The sequence below is a fragment of the Pseudopodoces humilis genome, chromosome 18, assembly GCF_049639895.1.
Source record: "Pseudopodoces humilis isolate 2021_Gansu_Grassland_sample_001 chromosome 18, ASM4963989v1, whole genome shotgun sequence".
In the NCBI taxonomy this organism is placed as follows: domain Eukaryota; kingdom Metazoa; phylum Chordata; class Aves; order Passeriformes; family Paridae; genus Pseudopodoces; species Pseudopodoces humilis.
The window spans coordinates 3,534,419-3,558,658 of record NC_142217.1 but is presented as its reverse complement, the minus strand read 5'-3'; the positions used below and the strand labels follow the sequence as shown (position 1 = coordinate 3,558,658).

General features: G+C 51.9%; 1 protein-coding gene across 1 annotated transcript; it reads left to right on the top strand.

Moving 5' to 3' along the window:
* The first annotated feature begins 19 nt into the window (after positions 1 to 19).
* CFAP70 (cilia and flagella associated protein 70) lies at positions 20 to 24,199 on the top strand. Its single transcript, XM_005522800.2, has 27 exons — positions 20 to 105; positions 787 to 892; positions 3,105 to 3,291; positions 3,583 to 3,678; positions 3,989 to 4,068; positions 5,077 to 5,250; positions 5,643 to 5,825; positions 6,226 to 6,317; positions 7,357 to 7,456; positions 8,482 to 8,616; positions 10,276 to 10,410; positions 11,481 to 11,572; positions 13,209 to 13,269; positions 14,440 to 14,631; positions 15,218 to 15,349; positions 16,165 to 16,290; positions 16,792 to 16,925; positions 17,023 to 17,138; positions 17,290 to 17,445; positions 18,429 to 18,524; positions 19,205 to 19,293; positions 20,031 to 20,177; positions 21,620 to 21,781; positions 21,931 to 22,020; positions 22,952 to 23,053; positions 23,844 to 23,891; positions 24,073 to 24,199. Exons 2-27 carry the CDS (start codon positions 791 to 793, stop codon positions 24,151 to 24,153), a joined length of 3,108 nt encoding a protein of 1,035 aa, XP_005522857.2. The 5' UTR covers positions 20 to 105; positions 787 to 790; the 3' UTR covers positions 24,154 to 24,199.
* Positions 24,200 to 24,240: the final 41 nt, after the last annotated feature.

Below are 24,240 nucleotides of genomic sequence, written 5' to 3'. Positions count from 1 at the left end.
GCGGGAGCAGCCGCGTCGCTGTGGTGACGGGACGCGAGCCCTCCGCCCATCGGGGAAGCCGCAGGTTCGAGCCCCGGTGCCGCACGGTGCCCCGGCGGGCTCCCGGTGAGGGGCTGCAGGATCACCCCGGGATCTGGGAGGGCCTCCAGAGCTGTCGGTGAGGGGCTGCAGGGGCAGGAGAGCTTCCAGGCCCGTGGGTTAGGGGCTGTAGGTGCACCCCAGGTCGGGAGGAGCCCCGGGACCGTCGGTGCGGGGCTGCAGGACCATTCTAGGGTGAGAGGGGCCCCGAGCCCATCAATGCTGCCCTGAGGGGGCTGCCAGGCCCTAGGGGTGTGAGGCGAGGGGGCCATGGGGAGCCCTGAGGGAATCCTGAGGGATTTACAAACCTGAGGAGCAGATGGAGCCAGGTCCCCATGGCATTTGGGAGCCATGAGGGGATGGGCTGGTGGCTCCCGGCCTTTGGCCCATGGTGTCACCATGATCTTAAAAAAGGAGTAAAAGAGAGCTAGGGATGTACTGGGAGCCGAGAGCAGCCTGGCACAACAAACCTTTCCTGGGAGCTACAGCTGGGTGAAGCTTACAGAGATGGATAATTTTCACATTTTTCCCAGTCCTCCCCCTGCACCTCGTGAGAGATTCGTCACTGCCAAAGCCCTCTGCTTTCAATGGTGTTTTGACAGCCAAGCCCTGAATAGCACTTGCAACCAGCACTGCTGTGTCCTGCAGAGGTATCTGGGAGAGGAATGGAGCAGTTTCATGTTTCTTTCCTCATTCTTTCTCCTGCAGAGCCATGGAGGTCCCTGCGGGGCTGCCTGGTGGGAAGGAGCCCGCTCTTCCCAGTGTGTCACAGCCAATATCAGTACATATCACAGTCGTGAATGCACAGGACCTGGTAAAGTTCTGAAAATATCTCTACTAATTTAATAAAAAAGGCCAGAGCAATTCTGTGTGCACAGGAATCCCCTGTGAGAGCAGGTGGGGGGGTGATAAGGCTGAAGGAAGGAGTGATGGGGGTATCAGGAGTTCAGCAATGCTTCACTGTGGCTTCCTTCTCCCTCCTGAGAAGTTCACACAAAGGAAAAAGCTTGTGAGGCACATCAATTGGGGAACACACCTCCCTAGCAGCAGGCCAGAGATACTGGGGTGAAATGTACCTCTCTGCCTCCTCTAACTGTATGGAAATGGCAGGTTTTTTAAGCAGAACACAGCAAAAATGATATCAGTGAGACAAAATCCTGTGAAAGGACCTCACCTTGGGTGTAAAACCAGATTTTCATCCCAGCTCCAGTGGTTTAAATCATATTAAAAGCAATAGGGTGGCTCTGGTTTTAAAAAGGCAGTGGATCCAGTTCAAGGCTATAAGCTGGTGCCAATCAAACCACCACTGCTGTGATTTCCATGTGATGCACCCAGCTGTCCTTAAAGTCTTCCAGAGGAACTGGCATTTGGGAGGGAATGTGGAGGAGAAGCTCAGCTCCTGCTGCAAGCAGAAAAAAAATGCAAATCCCTGCTTCTGCTCCAGCAGCAGACAGAAAAAGCAATCCAAAAGCACCTGCTTGAGGCTTTCACATTGTAGTATTGAAGTACCTCTTACACTGATGGATTCAGCAAACAGCAGCTTAGGTGAGGTATGAGGTGAGAGGAGGATAAACAATGCTGGGAAGAAAAGACTCCTGGATTGATTGCATCTGGAATGTTGCTTTGTGGTTCTGATTGCTCCACCGTGAGAAAGGGCTGGACTAAAGGGGGGGGAGGTTACAAAAGGGCAATAATCACAGCAACAATATGAAAAAAAATCTGTCTGTAAGAATGTGGAATCCACTTCTAGCTATAAGTGTGGAATCTGCTTAATTAGAGGCAATGTAGGGAAGGATGAGAGAGGAGTCTTGGATAATTAATGGTACAGGGAAAGGTTAATTGGATTCTTCTGTTTAGCCATTCATAGAATGTATGCTCAAGGAGACAGTGAGAAGGGCTGAAAATTAAAACCAAGTGAAAGAGATCTCTTTTTGTGTAAGAACTAGCATGGAACTAATTACTGCAGTGACAGGGAGAGAGGGAGCTGAGGGTGGGTTAGGCATCCCTGTGGCTCAGCACTAAGGGAAAGCTGGGTTTGGGTACAATGGTCCTTGTGTTCAGCCACTGCTCTGTGGACTGAGAGCTAAACTGTGTTTCTGCTGCAGGGAGCCCTTTGGTACTGCTGCCCAGCATTTCCTCTGCTGTGGATGTGCCCAGTGCTGCCCATGTGGGTCCCCACTGCCACATGCTGTGCCCTCACTGCCCCTCTCCAGCCCTGTTTAAACCCCTCTGTTTAGACACTTGAAATTCAAAGTAAAATCTGAATCTCCTCATGTCTGATTAAAGCAAGTGGTATAACAACAATTGCAGAGCTCACAAAGAACTTGCTGGAGCCCTTCCTTTGATTTCACAGAATCACAAAATCATTTAGGTTGGAAAAGGCTTCTAAGACCATCAAGTCCAACCTTTAACCCAGCACTGCCAAGGACACCACTAAAGCATGTTACCAAGTGTCTTATGAACACTTGCAGGGATGGGAACTCCCCCACTTCCCTGAGGATCCTGTCCCAGTGCCTGACTGCCCGTACAGTGAAGAAATTTTCCCTAATAGCCAACCTAAACCTCTTAGGTGGCACAACTTGAGGCTGTTTTATCTTGTCCATTTCAGGACATTCTGCAGCACATGATATCCACAGGTGTCCTGTGAGCTCATCCTTCTAGCTCAAGAGCTGCTTTCTTAGGAGACAGCAAAGGTCTCAAGCTTCCTGGAAGTACAAAAATATCAGTGGAGTATTTTGGGATTTGTTTTAGATGTATCTTTCCTGAGGTGAAGCTTGAACCTCTCTATCTCCCCTGCCACAGCTCCTGATAATCTTTGGGGCATCACAGCATGGTGAAACAGGAAATTTCCCTCCTAAAGACAGGGAATGGTGAGGTCTCAGTGTGGCCAAGCTCTGCTCCTGTGGTGGAACAGACCCCCACAAGTGAGCCCTGTCCTGGTCACTGACCCAAGCTGCTGCCAGAGGAACTCTGATCCTGGGATGCTGCCACAGAGCCAGCTGCTCACTGAGCTCTTTTTTTGACAGAAAACTCTCAAAAGCAGTGTGCTGGTTACGTTGGTGCGTGTGGAGTACAATGGAGCAGTCCTGGGAGACTCCTCCAAGACTCATGTCCTGCCAGATGGGACAGCAGAATATGACTTCAGCACCAGCTTTGAGTGCAGCCCTGATGGACCCAACCCCTTGGATGTCCTTGTGCAGAAACCACTGCTCTGTAAGTAGCTGGTGCCAGATGTCCCACCTTGGAGCTGGGTGCTGTCACTGCAGGTGTCACTAGTTCAGGAATAGCACTTCAGCAGCAGTGGTGGGAGGCTCTCAGCACTTGTCCATCTCTGCCAGCTGGAAGAATCCCCTTTCATGTTGGCCCATGCTCCTTTGGCTTTGCTGTGCTTGCCAGCCTTGAGAGGGGAAGAGGAGCATGTGCCAGAGCTCACACAGACCCTCCCTGGTGCTCGACCTACTGGTCCAAGGAATTCTGCCAGTTTCTCTCTTTTTATCTCCCTAGTGACAGTGCTAGAAGTGGGGCCAAAGGAGAGGAAAAAACCAGAGAAAATCACTCCTCTTGCCCAGGCTGTGGTGGACCTTCTACCTCTGCTGCAAGGTACAACATTGAGTTTCACTGCCTCCATGACCACTCCTTGCTCCCTGGCACTTTCTGATCTCCGCTTATATTTATCTCCTTTGGACAAAGTGACCTTCATAGCTCTGCAAAATCTGACTCAGGGGGGACAGAGGGTAGCTCAGCATTCAGAATCAGACCATGACTTTGCCTCATGTACATTGTCCCTGCCCATGGCAGGGGGCTGGAACAAGATTATCCTTAAGGTCCCTTCCAACCCAAATAATTCCATGGCTATGATTCTTTGCAGAGGGTCTCACTTCAGGCTGTTCTCATTCCTGTTTGTTCCCAGGAGTGCGTTCACTGAAGGTCTTTGCTCCTTTGTATGCAGTGCCTGCCTCCCCATCAGAGATGCTTCACCCCGAGGCCACGGTATGTGGAATTTGGAACTGTTCCTTCCCTCATTCAGCTCTCTGCTGCTTTTTAGTGGGAGGGAGAACATGACTCAGCTGCCTGGCTCATCACGGATGTGGTACAGCCCTATATGTTACAGGCTTGGAGGCCTTTCCCGCTCCCTCTGACGTCTGTCCCTACTTCCCTCTGATAGGTGAGGTCGTGCTGGGAAATGTTAATGTGTGCAGCTACCCAATTGCTCTGCAAAAAATAACAAAGATGGAAAGCACAGTGCTGAAAACCCCCAAAAAGGCAATGGCAGGGTCACCTGCCCAGCTTTATTACCCTTCCTTTATGCAGATAAAATGTCTGAGTCCATTTGTTGTACTGCCTTTCCTGCAAGGTCCTTATTCATTCAGCAGGTTGCAAAGTACCCAGTGACTAAAACAGAGAATGAAGTATGAGGCTGGGAAACTGTGTCCAATTTTGCTCCTGAGCCTGCCCGCAGTGAGCACCGGGAGCGAACTGGAGGGGTGGATATCCCATTAACAGCTCTGTGTTTAAGAAGAGTTCACAGTGAGCAAAGTGGGGGGGCACTCATTAGGGAGGTAATAAATGCTGACCAGCTGGTTTTCCCTCACACACCATCCATCCAGGGCTGGGACAGGTAATTAAAGGCTGCACACAGAGCATGGAGATAGGGCAGAGGCAAAGCTCTCTGAGTCACCAGGGGAAAAGCATTTTCCACCCTTGATGTTCTTTCTCTGTGGCTCCTTTCATGAGACCCTGCCTCTTTCTCCACAGCTCATTTTATGAGACCCTTGGGGCATGTGCCATACCTCAGCCAGGCTGTGATTTAAACAAGTACCACAGCTGAGCCAAATTGGTCCTGAAATTCCTTTGCTGTGTTGGGCTGTTTTCTTCTATATCAGAGATGAGGCACAAGATAACATTATATGTTCTGGCCGTGGGTTTCTGCTTGCTTCTCCCTAAGAGCAGGCAAGTTATAATTGTCTGTTTACTGGCTCAACTTTGTCTGTCTCACAGGGTGGCCTTGAAGTGATAGTGAGCACCAAAGAGCTCCTGCTCTCTGCCACCCAGTTCTCAAGTGGGAACCTCCTGAGCATCACGCTGGAGGCAGCTTATTCTATTCCTACAGCCTTTACCTGTGACACCCAGCAAAACTACATGGCTTGCTTGCAAATACCAGCAGCTGGTGAGGTGAGAATGGTCCAGGCACAGTCACAGGGGGTTTGGCTGGGTTTGGGTTGTTCTTCCACCCCATGGAACAAGTGTCCAGGCACGTGGGGTTCACAGCTTCCGTGCTTGTGCACCAGCAGCCTTTGTTGGGAGGGATCAGAGTTTCTGTGGTGTGATGTGTTTCTTTAACACAAACAAAGGTCTGTTTGGAAAGATTTGGATTCAAACTGGCAGGGTTTTTTCCACGTGGCTCTTTATTTTTATTCCATCCTTTGTATGTGTGTGGTGGAGTGCATTTTCCTAGCCAGGCACTCTGTACTGTTCTTTTGCTTTGTTATCCCAGCTTGGAGCAGCTGGCTCTTGCTCCTGCTCCTGTTAGAAATGCAAATCCTTTGTTTCTCATGTCTCTCTAGAAAGAATTGCCATTACTTTTCAAGAATGGCATCCTGAAGGCTGATGGTGAAAAAGAACCATTGCCCCGGCGCAAAAACTGGCCCATTGGCCCCCTCCTGGCCCCTGGGGCTCTGAACATACCTGACTCCTTCATTGTTGGAGGGCCCTATGAGGATGAGGATGGAGAGCTCACAAAAAGTGAGGTGAGGAAGGACTGGCAAGTTTGGAAGAGAACCAGGAGGGACTGAGAGATTTGATATGAGGGGGAGGTGGGTGGTCACTGTGCAGTGTCCAGCACAGAGCTGGTTCCCGTGGGGCAGCAGACATGCTGACATACTGCTGGAGACATCCCAAGGGAAAATGTGGCAGGTCTGGTCCCAGAAAACACCCACACTGAGCTGGGAGCTGTTATCTCCCATGAGCCAGGTGCTTAATGCTGATGGTGCCTCCAGGAAAGGTCATGAGCCTCGCTGCGGGGCTGGCCTGGCTATGGGCACTTGGACACCTCTGTCTGACTCACATTCTCTCCTGGGGACACTTCTGAGGATGATGCAGGCTGTGGACTTTGCTGTCCTGGCTTTGACTGCACGCTGTTTCTCACAGGACAGGGAATTCAGGATCCAGGCTGAGAGCAGGAAGAGAATCGTGTGGGACACGGAAAGGCGCTGTTTCCTGGACGCTGCTGCAGTGGCTGTGTAAGGAACCTGAGCATCCCACCCCAGAACATGCTCAGAATGATCTGAGGCAAGGAGCTGCAACATACAGCTTGGACCTTGGACCACTTAGGGGTCAAACTGTGGCTCTGCCTCATCTCCCATGGCTGCTGTCTCTTGGCCACAAGTGTTCACCTGAGCAAGGGCACAGCTCTTGAAGTGCCTTGAACTGCTGGCAGCAGCTTTGTTGTGCTGTGCTGGGAGATGAATTGGCTGGAGCTGCTGTCTCCAGGCCACAAATGCTCTCTCCTGCTGCCAGCAGCTGGGGCTAGGGGCTGGTCCCTCCATTGTTTGAAGGAAGGGACAGAGTTATGGTGAGCAGACATGGAGTAGAGTGGCGTGCACAGCTCTCCTCTGAGCTGCTAATTAAGATTTTACTGAATCCCAAATACATTCAAACCTTTCACTCCATGTAGGCACTCTTCATTTGCTTTTTTATTGGATAAGTGTTGCCTTTAGCAGCTCCAGATACGCTCAAGATCAGGATGAGTGTTCCATTTATCTTCGAATCCTGCTATTTTCTGGCCTCAGCTGCATCATGGCTGTGCATTTCACAGCCAAATTACTCCTTGTGTGGAAATACTCACTTGTATCTTATTTGATTTTTAAAATTCTTTTCCCTAAACATCCATCCACCTTCCTGCTGGTGTCAGAGTCACCAGCCACATTGAATGCAAGCTCAGGATCCACTTGCTCTGTACAATTCAGTTTTTATACCAAAATTAATCACATTCCTTCTTACTTATTTCTGAAGTAACCAAGGGAGAGAGAAAACCCAGTGTGTTGTTCTCACAGTTGTTTTAAAGCTGGCTGTGCCATAAATGCAAACAGCAGTGGGTAGAGGAGACAATGTACTGAGCCTGCCCCAAAACGCAGTGTTCCCGTGGCCTGAGGGAATTTGCTGAGGGAATAGGGTGAAGCAAACCCAAGAGGGGCTGCTGGGGCACAAAGGAGGGTGGTGGGGCTCTCCAGCTGGGTTTTTGCAGCTCCTCAGTGAATCCTGCATCTGCTTTGTGCCCAGCCTGCAGAAGCGCATTGCTGAGTGCCGCTACTGGCCCGTGGAGGTCTGCAGGATGTACATACCCTCAGCTGGCAAAGGGAAAATCACCAAAATTGACAAGGTAAAAGTGGGGTCTGGCTGGTGGAGTAGTATTGCATTATCAGCCATTTTCCTCTTGAGACCTTTGTGATACCAAAATCAGCCTTGAAGCTGCCAAAGTGAGTCAGAGAGCAGGAAGGTTTGTGAAAAATCAGCTTTATAGGGCTGTTAAATAGATACAGGGTCATATTTTTTTGTTATAGCTCTCACTGATGGTCTGTAGTAGCTTACTGGAATGGGGACAGGGAGAGGGTGGCTTTTAAAATCACAGAATAGTTTGGATTGGAAGGGACCCCAGACTCCATCTTCTTCCAATCCCCTGCCACGGGCAGGGACATTTTCCAGTAGACCAGGTTGCTCAGAGGCTTGTCCAGCCTGGCTTTGAAGAGAATTAAAAGTTATTCACTGAGCTGATCTTTTTCCAGTGGGGTTTTGGAACAGCTTGAAAAAGTTCATGCATTCTTTTTCAGGCTGCAGATAAGTTATGCTTTTGCATCTAAACCAGGGTGGTTTAACAAAGAAACAGCCCCATAGAGAATGGTTCTGCTCCTGGCAGCTGGTTGTGTGAGAGCTCCTAATCTATCCCAGGGCAAAGCCATATAAGTTGGTGTAAATCCCTTTCAGCACTCACCAGTGCCAGGATTTTGCAGCTCTGATGATCCTTCCAGCCAGGCCTCCCACACCTCCTCAGCCACTTGGTTTCTGTCCAGCCTGAGCTGCAGAACTCTGGTAGTGTCACCTGGATTTCTAACCACACAGCTGATGATCTTTCAGCTGTATCTCAACAAGACCACCCTGAGGAACAGCAGAGTGCAGGAATTAGAAAAGCTACCCCACAGGAGTTGGGATAAAATTAATATTCTACATATGGAATGGCTCCAGTGTGTTCATCCAGGTTGTCTCGGCTGCGTGCCAGTGACAGAAGCATGGGCTCATCAGGTGCATCAGTTTGCTGTGTGGCCTCCTCTTAATGAGATTGGTGACCTTGTTCCCTTAAGGAGAATAACAGCCTGTTCAGGATCTCAGTACCTTGCTCTGTGTTTCCAGGGAGATGAGGACAAGCAGATTGCCTTCCATGGCGTGGCATATGTCAACATGGTGCATTTGCTGTGCCCTGGGGTGAAGCAGATCCGAGGGGCCTTCCGTGTCTTTAACTACGAGGACAGTGAGGTGTTTGAGAAGGTGAGAGCAGCAGGCTCTGCTCCAGCTCTGCAGCTGGGTTTGCACTGAGGGGTTGGGAGCAGGGACAGTGGGCAGAGGGTGTTTGGGAGCAGGCAGGGTGGATGGGGGTGTTTGGGAGCAGGCAGGGTGGACAGAGGGTGTTTGGGAGCAGGCAGGGTGGACAGAGGGTGTTTGGGAGCAGGCAGGGTGGATGGGGGTGTTTGGGAGCAGGCAGGGTGGACAGAGGGTGTTTGGGAGCAGGCAGGGTGGACAGAGGGTGTTTGGGAGCAGGCAGGGTAGACAAAGGGTGTTTGGGAGCAGGCAGTGTGGACAGTGTGCTAATTGGAGATGGATCTGAACCTTGAGTGCCCTCCTGGTGATGGAGAAAAGTAATGATACAAGCTTTTAGACACAGATTTCTCCAAGACAGGGGATTTCTGGGGAGGTGAGCAGGTCTGGGGGCTGAGAAAGGCTTGAAATCTCACTCCACTCCCTCCTCTGCCAGCATGCTCCACTCTCCCAGTCTGGAACATGGGCAACTGTGTTGCTGGGAAGAGCAAACAGTGGCTTTAAAAGGATCGTGTTACCCCCAGCAACCACCAAAAAAGCTGTCACTGGAGCTCTTTCAGCTTTAGCTCATCGAGGTTTATTTGTCTTTGCATTTTTCCCTCTCTGTTACTAAGAGTGACAGTTACATCTCCATTTTCCCACAGTCTGTCCCTCCTAGAACAGACCTGAGTTTGTTTCAGGATGGCAGATGCACAGCCTGGTTTTACCACCCGTGTTCCCTGTGGGGCTGTGGTCCAGGTGCCAGGGCCAGGTGAATCCCAGCCCTTCTCCTGACTCCCTGCTCCCACTGGCTGCTGCAGAGCTGGGCTGGGCACGAGTGTGTCTGCTGGGCTCTGCTTCCCTGCCATGAATAATGACCCCTTGGCTGCACAGTGCTGCTTGTCCTGTGCCATTTATCTGTCAGAAGTGAAGTCCTCATTCTCCAGATGTTTTGGGTTGCCTCTTGGTCTAAGTTTTCCTGCTGCTGCTCCATCCTCTCCCCAGGATCCCCATAACTCTTGCTAGCCCAGTTCCTGTAACCAGGATGTGTGGGAGGGAACAGCCTGTCTAGGTGGTCAAACACTGTGTAAACACACAGTCTGACTAACCTGTTCCTTGCAATTCCCTGGTGGGTGTCAGGGAAGCTGCTCGATACCAGAAAAGGAGCTGGGAGGCAAGAGATGCTGTCAGGCAGGTGGAGAGCCCCAAAAATGTGTGGAGCAGGCCTGGTGAGAGTAGCCAGATTTATCCAGCAGCCCTCATCAGCAGGCAAGTCCATAGCTGTGAGGCAGGTCCAGGATCCCACCAGGAATTCAGGATCATGGATCTGGGTTTCAGCATGTTCACCACATATCTCAGGCAAAGATCAATGGCCAGTCCTCAGTGAAAACACAGCTCTTTGAGGGAAGAGACCCCACTGAGTCTCACAGTCTAACCTGAGGCATCACAGCTACACAGGATCAGAACTGGCCTGGAGCACCAGCAGCTGACCTCTAGGAGGAGAGAATGAAGTTAAAACTTCTTAATGCATTTAAGACTGTAACAGTGTATTTTGTGATGAGAATGGTCAAGGCAAAAAAGTGAGGAAGCCTGCTTTGTCCCTTGATTCTCTCTGTTGCCTCTATTTTTCAGACCAAAATTCAGCACAGTATTTTCCGGGATCACAGGTCACAGCTCAGTCTGGCCAGGGAAGTGTTGCGGTCCTCTCCTGTTTCCAAAGCTGCTCCCAGTAAGGCTCAGAAGGAAGAGAAAGATCTGGGTACAACGGTAAGGCCTGGGGAGGCTCATGGCACCATGGCTGCTCTGTTTCTGTCACAGGAAGTTGGGACATGCAGGATGGATGCTGTGGTGCCTCAGCCAGCTGAGAGATACTCATTATCCTAGACTCATAGAATCTCAACATGAAGGGATCCACAAGGATCATGAGTCCAACTCCTGGCTGTGCACCCAGCAATCCCACCCTGTGCCTGACAGTGCTGTCCAAACACTCCTGGAGCTCTGGTAGCCTTGGGTTCGTGACAGTGCCCAGCCACCCTCTGCGGGAAGAATCTTTCCCTGATATCCAGCCTAATCCATCCCTGGCACAGCTCCAGCCATTCCCTCAGGTCCTGTCACTGGTCACAGAGAGCAGAGATTGGAGCTGCTCCTTGTAAGGAAGCTGCAGCTTTCCCTTATCTGAAGCCTTAGGACGTGCTGCCTGAACAAATGTGCCATCTCACACCCTGAACTTGCAAAGATTCGAGATTTATTGAGTCTGAAACAAGAGACATCTTTTCTTTTTCCTAATAGTTACTCAAGCCATCCAAAATCCAGTTGTCAGATGGCACTGGAGAATCTGAAAATGTCACAAATCTCAGCCTTGAAGGACAGGTAATTATGTCTCTCCAAAGAGAAGGAGAGTCTGGAGAGCATCACTGTGCTGGTGTCTCACACCTTTCACACAATTAAATTCCTCAAGAGTGAGTTGGACAAGGGATGTTTTACGTAGACACTGTCCCAGAGTTCTTCCAGTGACGTCCACCTGGAGAGCAGACTGGCACTGGGCTAGAAGGTCTCTGTAAATTGTCAGGCATTTATTTAAATTATCCCTTCATATTTTGATTTCTTCCTCTGGAATGCACATTCACTCTGCAGGCAGATTGATTACCTGGGCTCTCTCCTTTTCCCTAGCCTGGTTTCTCGAGCTAGATTTTGCTGCTGTAACTCATTCTGAGGGTGGGTTATAAAACAAGCTGGATCTCTGCAGTTTGGAGATCTGTGGCTGTGTGCTCAGTATTTCACTGTGCCAGCACTGGCTGCAGACAGCACGACACAGGGAGCAATGTTTATCTCCACAGCAATATAACGAGGCAGGCACATTCCTGGTGATGGAGATAAAGCTGGACAGGCCCTTGGTCCCAAAGCAGCTGCGGGAGGAGCTCGTCCGGCGGTGCGTAAGGATGGGCTGTGGGGCTGACAGATCCTCTCTGCAGTGTGGAGAGAGGCTTGCACAGCAAACCCCCCTTGGAATACTCCATGAAGAGGGACTGAGACAAAGCCCACAGGAATCAGGGGGAGGATTTGGCCAGATTGCTTTAGACATGGCATCTGGTGTGTTGGGAAAACACTTGTTCATCCCAGCTGGCATCTCCCTGCCATTCCTCTCAAAACAAGAGACACCAGAGCAGCACAGCAGTGTCTGTGTTCCTGTCTGGGCTTTGTTTCCCTCTAATCCCCATGTGCTTGCCTCTTGCATGTGATGTTCAGTGGCTTGCTCAGACCTGGCCACCAGCATGGGCTGCCCTGGGTAGTGCTGCTGTTGCTTCACCAGAGCATTCTCTCATTTTTAGCTTTCCAGAAGCTTTCTCACAATGTTTTACCCATTCCTCAGCTTTTATGTTAGCTTTCATGTCATTCTGCTGCAGAGCTGCTCTTTCATCTCTGCTGCTTTGAGACTTCCAGTTCCTGTCCAGTGGGAGCCCTGCTGTGTTATGGGTTAGAAAGGCATAAAACATCTAATCTATGGAATAAAAAAATAGAAAATGTAGGAGATTAATAAGGAATAAGAGGTGCAGGTTTATGTCTCTCTCAAACAGAAATATCATCCATTCATTGAAGGTATGTGTGTTGTCCTCACTGCTCCCTGCTGTCTTCCAGGAGGAACAGGCTGAGGAAGATGAACCTCTCTTAGAACAGACCTTTTCCTGGCCTATTTTACACATTTCTACTGTTCTGTGGATTCAGTATAACTCCCCCTTGTTCATCTGCTTGTGTGCACCTGAACAAGGCCTGTGGCACCTTGGTTTGGTTTGGATCGTGTTTTGAGGACTGAGGGAGTTCTGGTGTCCAGCAAGCAGGAAATGTTGAAAAAAACAATCAAGTTCATTAAGGCTGGTTTGGCACCAGGGATTTTAATCCAGAATCCCCAAATGATTCAATTTGCAAGGGACCCCTGAAGGTCACCTAGTCCAATGTCCATGTTCAAGTGAGGTTCCCCAGAGCACATTACTCTGTGTCCAGATGGTTTTTGGATATATCCAGGAAAGGAGACTCCACAGAGAATCCTGCTCCAGTGCTCAGCCACCCTCACCTTAATAAAGCCTTAGTTAAAAAGATGCTAATGAAAAGATGAAAGGTCATTTTACCTCCAGCAGAGGCCCAGGCAGGCCTGTGTGGTGTCTGGGGATCTGAGGTTGGTGGCTGGGGGTTGATGTGTGGCCAAGGGATGAGATGCCACAGCCAAAGCAAGCGATGTGGGAACTGATGGATCAGGTGGTCTGGGCTGTTCAGTGACCAAATTCTACAGAGCTTTCCTCAGGCTGGTTCCTTCCTTACAGGAAGCTCCAAGATACAGCTCTGCTGCTCCAGGAGAGCAGTTTGGGCTAGCAATAATGTTAACCCTGTCATGACAAACCACAACCATCAGTTGTAGGAACCTGTTTCACTCTTGGTCTGAGGCTTCAGGGTTTCTCCCAGGTGCCTGTAAGGTGTCTCATGGACACACTGGCAGGGTGGAGCCCTCACACTGCACAAGCCAACATCCCTGGCAGTGGATCTGCTGATCTCTTCTCTGCTCTCACTGACAGGATCAAGGAGCTGATTCCTCCCCGCCCCGCGCTGCCCCCCCGGACGGAAGGAGCCAGGAAGGTACGTGTGAGAGCCTGTGGCCTTGTCACCATTCTGCCACCCCACCCTGCCCTCATCCCTCTCACACAACAGAGTCTTCATTCTCAGCCCACAGTAACATGGAGATGAGGTTTGAAGAGGACAAGGGTGCAGGGCCACAAAGGTGGTGAGGGGTCTAGAAGGGAATAGGGCAATATAAGGAGTGGTGGGGTCACTTGGAATGTTCAGCCTGGAGAAGAGGGACTGAGGGTAGAGCTCATTGGGGTCTGCAGCTTCCTCACAAGGGACAGCTTCAATCTCTGTGATCAGTGACAGGACCCGAGGAAAACCTCAGGAGAGGTTTTAATGGATATTAGGAAAAGAGTGGCTGGGGCACTGCCCAGGCTCCTCAGAGAATGGGCACAGCCCTGAGGCTGTCAGAGCTCCAGGAGCATTTGGACAACACTCTCAGGGATGCACAGGGTGGGATTGTTGGGGTGTCTATGCAGGGCCAGGAGTTGGACTCAATCCTTGTGGATCCCTTCCAGTTCAACATATTCTATGAAATACACAGAAAAGAAAACTTCTGTATGTGTTATTCCCCCAGCAGTGTGCCTTGGGAACTATTCACCACTTGTGTTCACGTCCCATTCAGAGGGAAAGGATGGAGCAAAAGGAGGGAAGGCAGCCATGGGGGATGTTTGGAAGGAAATGAGGTGCTGGGAAAAGAGGCTACCAGAACCTTACATTTATATCCTGGCTAGTCTCAACAGTTTCTTTTCTCAGACCAGCCCCTGTACTTTGTCAGACTCAGACAAACCTGAAGAGAATCAGCCCTGACCTTTCTCAGGTCACCAAGAATTTTTGAGGATCAAGATTATGGAGATTACAGGTTCTGCTGAAGAGGGCTGGCCATGGGTTTCAGGGCTCCCAGTAAATGAGATATATTTTACTCACAGCCAATTATATTGCTGTTGGAGAGATAGCAGTGACTGGAATACTGTGTTGTGATGGAAAATCCTAGCAGGAAGGAGCTCTTTTATGTTTACCTGCAGATATTTTCTCAGCCCTTAGGCATGGACAGGATGTGTGACAGACTAATTGAGACTTGAGTCAGGTGGAGTTAATGGGAGGCGTGGGCTGTGGCAAATCAAATACATATCAAGGTTGATTGCATAAGTGGCTTGTGAAATTTATTTATTTCTTTCCTAGGTGGTGGAAGATTATCACAAACGTGTCACCAGCATTGCTGTTGACATCCTGAGGGAATACCATGAGCTTTTTGGGAAGCAGCTGCCTGACCAGGGAACGATGGACCACGAAACCCTGGAGGAACAAAAGCGTCAGCTCAACTACGAGCTCAACACCTCTGGGAAATATTTTGCTTTTAAGGAACAGCTTAAGGTGAAGACTTCTTTGTGATTTTTGTTTCCCTACTTGCTTTGTCCTGACAGTTTCTCAGTGAGGAACTGCTGCTCCGTGGTGGTAACTCAGGATGATGTGGTGCTCCAGAATCCTTTCCTGCCACCTGGAGCTGTTGCAGTGGGAACTGAGGGGACAGGATTCCCCTCTAATAGGGGGCACCAAGCTGCTTTGGTCCCACATCAAGGGAACACTTCTATCAATGGGAGCTACTCACATCCATTTGCTCATAACCTGAGAAAGGCAAAGCTGGCTGCTCTCACATTCCCAGTCTGCCCCAGCAGGGAAAGGAGGTTCCACTCTCTCAGCTGCTCAGCCTCAGCCACACTTTTCCTGGAGACCCCCTCTCCTTTCTGAGGAGATGAGCCATCCACATGCTGTCCCTAAAGGCTGTGTCAGGGAGGTGGGAAAGGAAATCCTCCTTGCTTGCTTTTTTTTTGCTTTTATCAATGCTGGGCTGGATTTATTTTCCAGAACTAAGCTGGAGCTTCAGGCTCTGTCTGATTACAGAGCTGGTGGGGGGGCACAGGGGGGAACCTGCCTTGTCCAATGTCCGTTGTCTCCACAGTATTCTGTGGTGAAGATTGTGAGGGAGAAATACTTGAAGACCACAGCGTTTGAGACCAAGGAGCAGCTCCAGGAATTCCTCAGTGAGCTTTATGTGTACCTTGTGGACCACATGCACATTGCCCTGAACAAGGTATGGGGAGATCTGGGTTACTCAGGCCATGGCTTCACTGTGGGTCCAGGACAGGTGAAGGATTTTTGCCTTCAAGACAGAAGCAGGCTCATGCTTTCATCTGCTGGAGCTGTCACATGTGGACCATGAGCCACATTTGAGGCAGGGATCCAGTGCCTTTGTATCCCACAGCTCAAAATCCTGATGGTGGGATAGGTGCCACAGGTAAAGCTGCTGTAGCTGGCACATGGTGAGGGTGGCTGGGCAGAGCAGGAGCTGGGGTCACCAGTGAGTGGCCCCACTGAAGTTTGTCATCACCTTGATCTAGGGAATGCTGTGAATGATCATAGAACCACAGACAGGTTTGGGTTGGAAGGGACCTTAAAGCTCATCTTATCCCTGCCATGGGCAGGGAAAATTTCCACTATCCCAGCTGCTCCAGGCCCCATCCAGCCTGGCCTTGGACACTTCCAGGGATCCAGGGGCAGCCACAGCTTCTCTGGGCACCCTGTGCCAGGGCCTGCCCACCCTCCCAGGGAACAATTCCTTCCCAATATCCCATCCAGCCCTGCCCTCTGGCAGTGGGAAGCCATTCCCTGTGTCCTGTCCCTCCATGTCCTTGTAAAAACTGACATTGCCCTGTGCCTGTGTGACAGAGGTACCTGGGAATGATGGAAGTGTGTCCCACCACAAAGCACCTTGCCCTTCCCAGTGCCCAGCCCCAGCCATACTGGTCTGTACTGGGTGCAGTGCTGGTGTGGGACCTGCTGCCACACTGGGATCACATGAACCACTCTTCCCTTCCCCAGGGCTAACACTGTCTCCTTCCCTACCAGCTCCTGTCTGGGGAAGATGTTTCTCCTGCCCCTCCACCCTGCACAACCAGGAAGCAGCTCTGGCTCTTTGCTCGTGAAGCTGAAGCCAACAAGGACTTCAAACTGGCCTCTCTCTTCTACAAGCAGGTAAGGGAGCCCCAGCTCTTTCTTGCCATCACCTGTGTGGCCTGGCACAGCACAGCATCACAATGGGGCCACTGCTCACAGCTCAGGCAGCCTGTGGTGGAGGGAGGAAGGAGCTGCGCGTCACCGGGATACTCAGGCTGAATGGGAGGGATTTCCCAGGGAGGTGCTGCTCTCTGCAGGATGTGAGACTGTCCCTAGCCAGGTCACCGAGGACTCCAGCCTCGAGGCCAGGGGAAATGGAATGTGCTGGGTCAGTTCTGAGGCCAATGGGCTCTAGAAGGTGTCAGCTGGAGCCGGAGAACACGTGTTAGGTGGAGAAGGCTTAGAGGAAGTGGGCTTTCAGCACAATCCCGTTTAGGGGACACCCTTGCATGTGACAGACAAGGGCTTGTTTCCTGCTCAGCTGGGCTGGGGTGACCAGGGAAGCCATGGTCATTCTAGAATTGCCTCCCCAGTCCATGGCATGTGCTGATCCTGACTCCAGTGGTCTCTGTTGTCCAGAGAATAGCTCGGGACCAGCGCAGCATCCAGTCCTGGCTGGACTATGGAGCCTTCTGCCTCCTGTACGAGGATGCCACCAAAGCCCAGGAGTGCTTCCAGCAGGCCCTTTGTCTGGACCGCCAGCACATCCAAAGGTGCTAAGTGCTTCTGGTGGGTGGGTGGGGAGGGTGTGGAGTGTATCCCCCACACCACTGCTGGGGCTGCAAGGCTGACTGCTCTGCCCCTGCCCAGCTTGCTGCTCTGTGGGATTGTGGCTGTCAAGCTGCAGCACTATGAAGAGGCAGAGATTTTCTTTGAGGATGCCTGCTGCTTGGAGCCATCCAGCATCATAGCCTGGACCCTCTCAGGTACAAAACTAAGCCAGTCTGGTGCTCAAGGTATTCCTGTAGATCCAAGCATTGTTCCTGCCCCCGGTCCTCTTCTCCCTGCTCCAAGCTGAGGACTAAGAGAAGGATTTTACTTCCTTTGGGTCTGCTGATGCTGCTCTCTCCCCCACAGGTTTGTTTTATGAGCTGCAGAATAATGATATTCAGGCAGAAAGGAATTTCCGTGAGGCTAAGAAGCTCCTGCGAGCGCAGCTTGAGGAGGAGAGGAAAATCCCTGAGGCTGCTAAGGGAGAAGGGAAAAATCCCAGTTCTCCTAGCACAGACCCAGGTAACAGGAAAACCCAGGAGCTGCCCTGACACCAAGGAGGGGCTTGGAGCTGTGTGGTGAACAGTGGAAGCAGAGGAGAGTTTTTAAGAGGAGAAGCAGAAGGGGTAAAGGTAGAAGATGTGGACTGTGAGCTAGAACAGAATTCCATGGAAGCTGTCACTGTGAGATCCCAACACAGCTTGGAAAGCCCTGCCTCACCAATCCAAAGGGCAAACCAGCTTCTTGGCAGTGACCCCGAGGCCAAGACCTCATTTGGAGCCCCTCTGAGTCCAACCTGAACTGAGACTGTCTGTCCTGAGTCCCAAATATTTGGCCAGGCTGCAGGAAATGCTGACTGGCTTTATTTGTAACGTTATCACCACTCATGCACAGTGCCTCAGGCAGGCAGGCTTGTGACACATGTGGGTTTTTGTCCCTTCTGATTATGAGAAAAGGGATATTCATAGAATCATGGCATGACTAAGGCTGGAAAGGACCTCCAAGATCATCGAGTCCAACTGTTAACCCAGCACTGCTGTGTTCATCACTAGCTCATGTCCCCAGCTGTCACATCCACACAGCTTTTGAACATTTCCAGGGATGGGGACTCCACCACTGCCCTGGGCAGCTGGGCCAATGCCTGACCACCCTTTCTGTGAATAAAGTTTTTGCTGTCATTGAATACAGACCTCCCTGGTGCAACTTGATGGTGAAACAGGATGGTTTCCTCTCATCCTGCCTCATTTATACCTATTTCTGGCTTCACATGGTAATCCTGTGCTCAAAACCCCAGCCCCAGGTATTGCCTCCTGCAAAGAAATTTCTTCCCAGCTTTGAAAACCTGATAGCTATTTTATACATACATACATACATATATATATATATATATATATATATATGTTTTTGTTTGGTTTGCTTTTGGTTTCTTTTTTTTTGTGGAATCATGTTCTAAATGGGGAAATTTGTGGCTTTCCAGCTAATGGTTGTTGGGGGTTTCATTCCAGAGAAGATTCCAGATGGCTCACCTGACAAACCACCAGAAGTCATGGAGTGTGTGACACCCAAGGAAGAAACAGCAGCACTGCAGGAAGCCCCAGAAGGTCTGGGAATGGGGGTGTGGAGAGCTGGGAGATGGTCCTGTGGGAATAGTGGGGAGTAATGTGGGAGCAATGAGCCATGGCCCCCGTGATGCCAAGGCCTGTTGTCTCTCCTGAGCCAGGGAATCTGCAGGCAGAGCAGGTGCACCCCGATTTTTAGAGCAGCACATCTCAGGATGGACAGCCAGTGGGTGAATGCAGCTCTCTCCCTCATGTCACTGCACCCTGCACCTTCCTTTTCTTCCTCCTGAGATGCCAGCTCTTAAAATGTCCCTAGGGATCCCCTCTGGTTGTGTGGTGTTGGATTTGCCTCCTCCACAGCCCAGTGGTGGTGGAAATGGCAGTGCTGGGTGCCTCAGGGCCTCCTGGTTGGTTTGGGGAGGCAGAAGCCTCACTGTAGTTGTCTCTGACAAGCATAATTCCTACATTTCCACCTTTTTCCTCTGGGTTTGGACTGGAAAATTAGTGGGTGAAGAGCGTAATTTCTTTTCAGATCTCCTACAAAACTTAAGCCCTTCAGAAAGAAATGCTGAGTTAATCTCTGCTTCAGCCTCCTCTGCCACCTCCTGGGTTTTGCTCCATGTTGCAGGGATTTTTCTGTCCCCACTGGGATGTCAGGCCCTGCTTTGGCTCCAGAAATAGAAACTCCACTTTGGGACTGACAGAGACACATTTTCTTGCAGCACCATGTCCTGCTCCAGGACCTCAGCCACCTCCCTGCACAATCTTCATGAAGACAGTGGAATTCCTGATGAAAGTCAATGCTGTCCAGGTCAGTTTAACAGGGAGTGGAGGAAGGGAAGGGAGGTTGGTTTATTCCCAAAGAGCTCCAGCCAGCCCCTTTCTTGGCCTCAGGGAATGAGCCATGGCTACTCCAGAGGCTGAGCACAAGAGGGAGCAAAGCCATCACTGCCCAGAGATGAAAAGTGTGGCCAGGCAGAGTATTGAGCCCACAATGCTGGCTGTGGACACACAGCCCAGCACTGCCTGCTGCAGAGGGAACAGCCAGCTCAGAAATGGTACAGGGTGCTCTTCCCTGTGCTTTCAGAGATGGGATCCATTATTGTGATGCTGCCAAGATGCCTGAACTCCTTTGATTCAGACACTTGTGTATTTTAGAGTGATTTTTGTATCAACTGTGGAATGTGCCTGTCCCACCAAGTCATCTCTGGGACCTCTCTGGTTGCCACATTGTGCTGCCTGCCTAAATCTGACATGGCAGAGAGAGATGCTTAAAGCAAAACACAACTAAATAGAATCCTGGAATGGTTTGGTTTGGCAGGGAACTGGAAGTCCATCTCATTTCAACCTGCTCTGCTATGGGCAGAGACACCTTCCACTAGACCAGGGACACCTTCCACTAGACCAACATTCAAAAGAGGGGAAAGAGAAATTTCCTTTGTGTTTTCTGCTCGTGGAAGTCAGAGAGGTGTCAGTCAGCTCTCCTGCCCTGTCCTGCTGGGGTGTCCATGGTGTCCCTGCTCCCTTAACCTGTGCTGTTTCTCCCAGTTTGTTCACAAGGCACTGGCCCACGAGCTGCTTCAGGGAGGCCCCACCTTTGCCTACTACCTGGCACTGGCCTGGACCCACCTGCTGGAGGAAGATTTCCCCAGATGTGAGGAATGTCTGTGCGAGGCCATTCGGATCAACCCCATGGTAATTCCCGTTCAGTGCCAGTGTGTGTGTGAGCCCAGAGCCCCTGCTTCATTTCCACTTTACCATTCCAGTGCTAGTCCAGAGCATTTCAGTGGGAGGGCAGTCACACCAGGCTGTGGCTGCAGCACTGCTCTCTTTGTTATCCCATCATCACAGCCTCCTGTCACTCATTCCCTGCACAGGCAGGCAGCATCTCAGAGCCTGTCTCTGCCTTTCCCTCTGCAGCATCTGCCTCTCTCTTCTCTCTGAATAGGTATATCCTGATCCCCTCTCCCTGGGTGGGGGAGTCAGGTTCTGTTTCATTACAAACAAGGTTGCTATTGAGCTCTCTGCAAGGAAGGTGGCTTTGGGGAGGCAGGTTGAAAGGAAGGCAGGGGGAAGATGACACCTGGGAATGCTGTGTGCAGGGAGCTGGAGGGGGATCCCATTGCTGGTGTCCTGTAGGCAGCCCACAGACTTTAACTCTCCATAAACCCTGCCCTGATATCACAGAATCATAGAATTGTGTAGGTTGGAAAAGCCCTTTAAGATCATCAAAACCAACCATTCCCCAGCACTACCATGTTCACAATTAAACAATGTCCCCAGGTGCCACATCACATGGCTTTTAAATCCCTCCAGGGATGGTGACTCCCACCACTGCCCTGGGCAGCTGTGCCAGTGCCTGACCACCGTTTTAGTGAAGTTATTTTCCAGTCTGAATCTGTCCTGGCATAACTTGAGGCTGTTTCCTCTTATCCTGTCCCTCATTCTCTATGAGCACAGCCCAACACCACCCCACCACCCCCAACCTCCCAGCTGTCCCCTCCTGTCAGGGAGTTGTGCAGAGCCAGAAGGGCCCCCTGAGCCTCCTTTTCTCCAGGCTGAGCCCCTTTCCCAGCTCCCTCAGCTGCTGCTGCTGCTCCAGCCCCTTCCCAGCTCTGTTCCCTTCTCTGGACACACTCCAGCTTCTCAGGGTCCTTCCTGAATTGAGGAGCCCACAGCTGGACACAGCTGGACACAGCACTGGAGCTGTGGCCTCCCCAGTGCCCAGCACAGGGCCACAAGCACTGCCCCTCTCCTGCTCCTGCTCCTGCTCCTGCTCCTGCTCCTGCTCCTGCTCCTGCTCCTTCTCCTGCTCCTTCTCCTGCTCCTTCTCCTGCTCCTTCTCCTGCTCCTGCTCCTGCTCCCGCTCCCGCTCCCGCTCCCGCCTTTGGCCTTCTGGCCCCCCAGGGCACACCTGGCTCAGGTTCAGCCACTGCCAGCCAGCAGCCTCAGGTCCTTCCTTTCCCACCAGGCAGCTTCCAGCCACACCATCCCCAGCCTGGAGCACTGCACAGGGAGTTGTTGTGATAATACAATTAAACACTGCTCAGCTCCTCCTTTCTGCTGCTTGCAGTGTCCCAGCTCCCCTCTCAGGTGTTTCTCTCATCCGTGTCTCACTCCTGGTTTTTGGTGCACAGAATCCAAATGTCTGGGCTCAGAAAGGGCACCTGTGCTACCTGCAGAAGGACTTTGACAAAGCAAAGGATTGCTACGAGCGAGTCATCAGCTTTGTGGAGGATGCTGTGGATATACATTTTGTCTACCTGCGCCTGGGCTCCATCTACCTGGAAGAAAAAGAGGTGAGGACCCAGCAGGGCTGTGGAGGGGAAGTTACCACAAAACAAATCACTCCTCCAGCAGCAGTGGGGACAGTGGGTGTCCCCATGGAAACCCTGTCTGTGGAGCGATGTGATGGTGCAGAGGGATGTGTGTCTCTCTCTCCTGGCAGTACGGCCGGGCCAAGCAGATCTTCCTGCTCGCCTGTGACAACTCTGCCTCCTGTCTCACCTGGCTGGGCGTGGGCATCGCTTGCTACAGGGTGAGTGCTGCTGCCTTCATGTCCTCTGGGCTTCAGCTGGTGGTACAGGGCTGGCTTTTGCAGCATCCCCTTGTTCAAAGCAACTCTTGGCTGCCTGTGAGCCAGTGCTCCCAAAGGCCATCGTGTCCTGTGTGCTGTGACAGCCCCAGCGTGGCATCTGGATGGTGTCACCTTCAGCCCCTGCTCTGGGAACAGACATCCTTTCCCTTCATCCCAGCTCCTGCCAGCACCTCCTTCCCCAGATTGGCAAACAATCTGTGCTCTGCTCCGAGTTCCTGACCTGCATGTCACCACCGAGGCACTGAGTGGGATGTCAGCAGGGAGGAATTTCGGTGCTTTCCCTGTCCAAGGGAATCCAGCACTTCTGAAGGGCTGCCAAGGACACCCTGCCACCAGCAGTGCACTATGTCCCCAGGAGACACCTTGCCAGGCTCCACCAAGGGAGTTCAGCTGAGGAAGCAATCAGGGAAGGAATTTGAACTTCTGTTTCCCCCCTGACCAAATCTTTACCTCCTGGGAGGCTGTGGAATCGGGTCAGGGAGGTGAGTGGTGGCCTGCCTGCTCCGAGCTGCTGCTCAGCAAGAATAGGGAGCAGGAACACAGCCATGTTTCCTCATGGAGCTGGGTCAGTCCGTTCCTGGAGGTGAAGGGGTTTGTGCTGCTTTCCTTACAGCTGGAGGCCAGTTTAGAAATAGTGTGTGATCCCACACACTGGGAAGTTCCTCCAGACTGGAGATCTGGATGCTCCGGCACTGAGGATTACTCCATGTCTGTGCCCTAAATCCTTTCCCCTGCATTTTTCTCAGGGAAGTCCTCCTAGGAGCTTCTGCTGCACTGATTTCTTCTGCTGTTAGAGCAATCCCTGTTCAATTTGGACCTCTTTCTGCCTGCTCTTTGTCATTTGCCCATGCCTCTCCTTCTCTCCCTCAAGCTGGAAGAGATGCTGGAAGCAGAAGATGCTCTCTCTGAAGCCAATGCCCTAAATAACACCAACGCTGAAGTGTGGGGATATCTCGCCCTCATCTGCCTGCAGGTGAGTGCCCAGCCCCTGCCAGCCTGATGGAGTGGGGCTTTATGGTGGGGTTTATCGGGCTGGGTGGGGGGTTGGCATCTGCTCATGAACCTGTAGAGCTCTGTGATAAAAGGTTTGGGGGCTGTTCTCAGAGGAAGCTTGGGAAATCCAAGTGCTTGGATGGCAAAAGTAGCACCCTGAGGTGCCGACTGCCCCAGGGCATGTCCTCCCTGCTGAGCTTCTTATCAATCTCATTTCACAGAGATCCCATGTCTTTGCTGCTGAAGCACCCTAAATCCTGGGGCCAGTATTGGGCCCCTTCATGACAAGAAGGACACCGAGGGGCTGGAGCATGTCCAGGGAAGGGAACAGAGCTGGGAAGGGGCTGGAGCAGCAGCAGCAGCTGAGGGAGCTGGGAAAGGGGCTCAGCCTGGAGCAGAGGAGGCTCAGGGGGCCCTTCTGGCTCTGCACAACTCCCTGACAGGAGGGGACAGCCAGGGGGAGTTGGGCTCTGATCCCAGGGAACAGGGACAGGAGGAGAGGGAACAGCCTCAGGCTGGGCCAGGGGAGGTTTAGGCTGGATATTGGGAAAATTTCTTCATGGAAAAAGAGATCAGGCACTGGCACAGCTGCCCAGGGCAGTGGTGGGATCCCCATCCCTGGAGGGATTTAAAAGCCATGTGATGTGGCACTTGAGGTCACGGTTTAGTCGTGGCCTTGAAAGTGCTGAGGGAATGGGTGGATTTGATGGTGTCGGGGGTCTTTTCCTGCCTAACCCACCCCACGATTTGCTCCCCGGTGCGGTGCGCAGGGCGGGCGGCAGCTGGAGGCGGAGCAGTGCTACAAATACACCGTCAAGGTTGGTGTCCGTGCCCTGCGGGGCTGCAGGCAGCACGCACCGCTCACCCTGCTCCCTGCCGAGCTGGGAGTGCGGCGGTGCCGCGGGACGATCCCGGTCCCGCCGGTGTCGCAGCCGAGCCACCGAACAGCCCCTTATCGCCCGGGCAGTCCCGCCCTCACCCCGCTCCCCTTGCCCGCAGCTCGGCCTGCAGAACGACGCGCTGCTGCGGGAGATCCGCGCCGCCCAGCAACGCTTCGGCTTCGGCGACCCTTCTCTCTGAGCCCCGGGCACATAAAGTCATCCCGGGCACATAAAGTCACCCCGGGCCGAGCGCTCGTGCCCGCCTCTGTCGCGGTCGTGTCGCGAC

Excerpts from the sequence above, each read along its gene's own strand:
- CFAP70 (XM_005522800.2), top strand. The coding sequence starts at position 791 with ATGGAGGTCCCTGCGGGGCTGCCTGGTGGGAAGGAGCCCGCTCTTCCC. Across the intron at positions 5,826-6,225 it reads GAGAGCTCACAAAAAGTGAG|GACAGGGAATTCAGGATCCA; the intron begins GTGAGGAAGGAC and ends TGTTTCTCACAG. Across the intron at positions 19,294-20,030 it reads TGAAAGTCAATGCTGTCCAG|TTTGTTCACAAGGCACTGGC; the intron begins GTCAGTTTAACA and ends TGTTTCTCCCAG.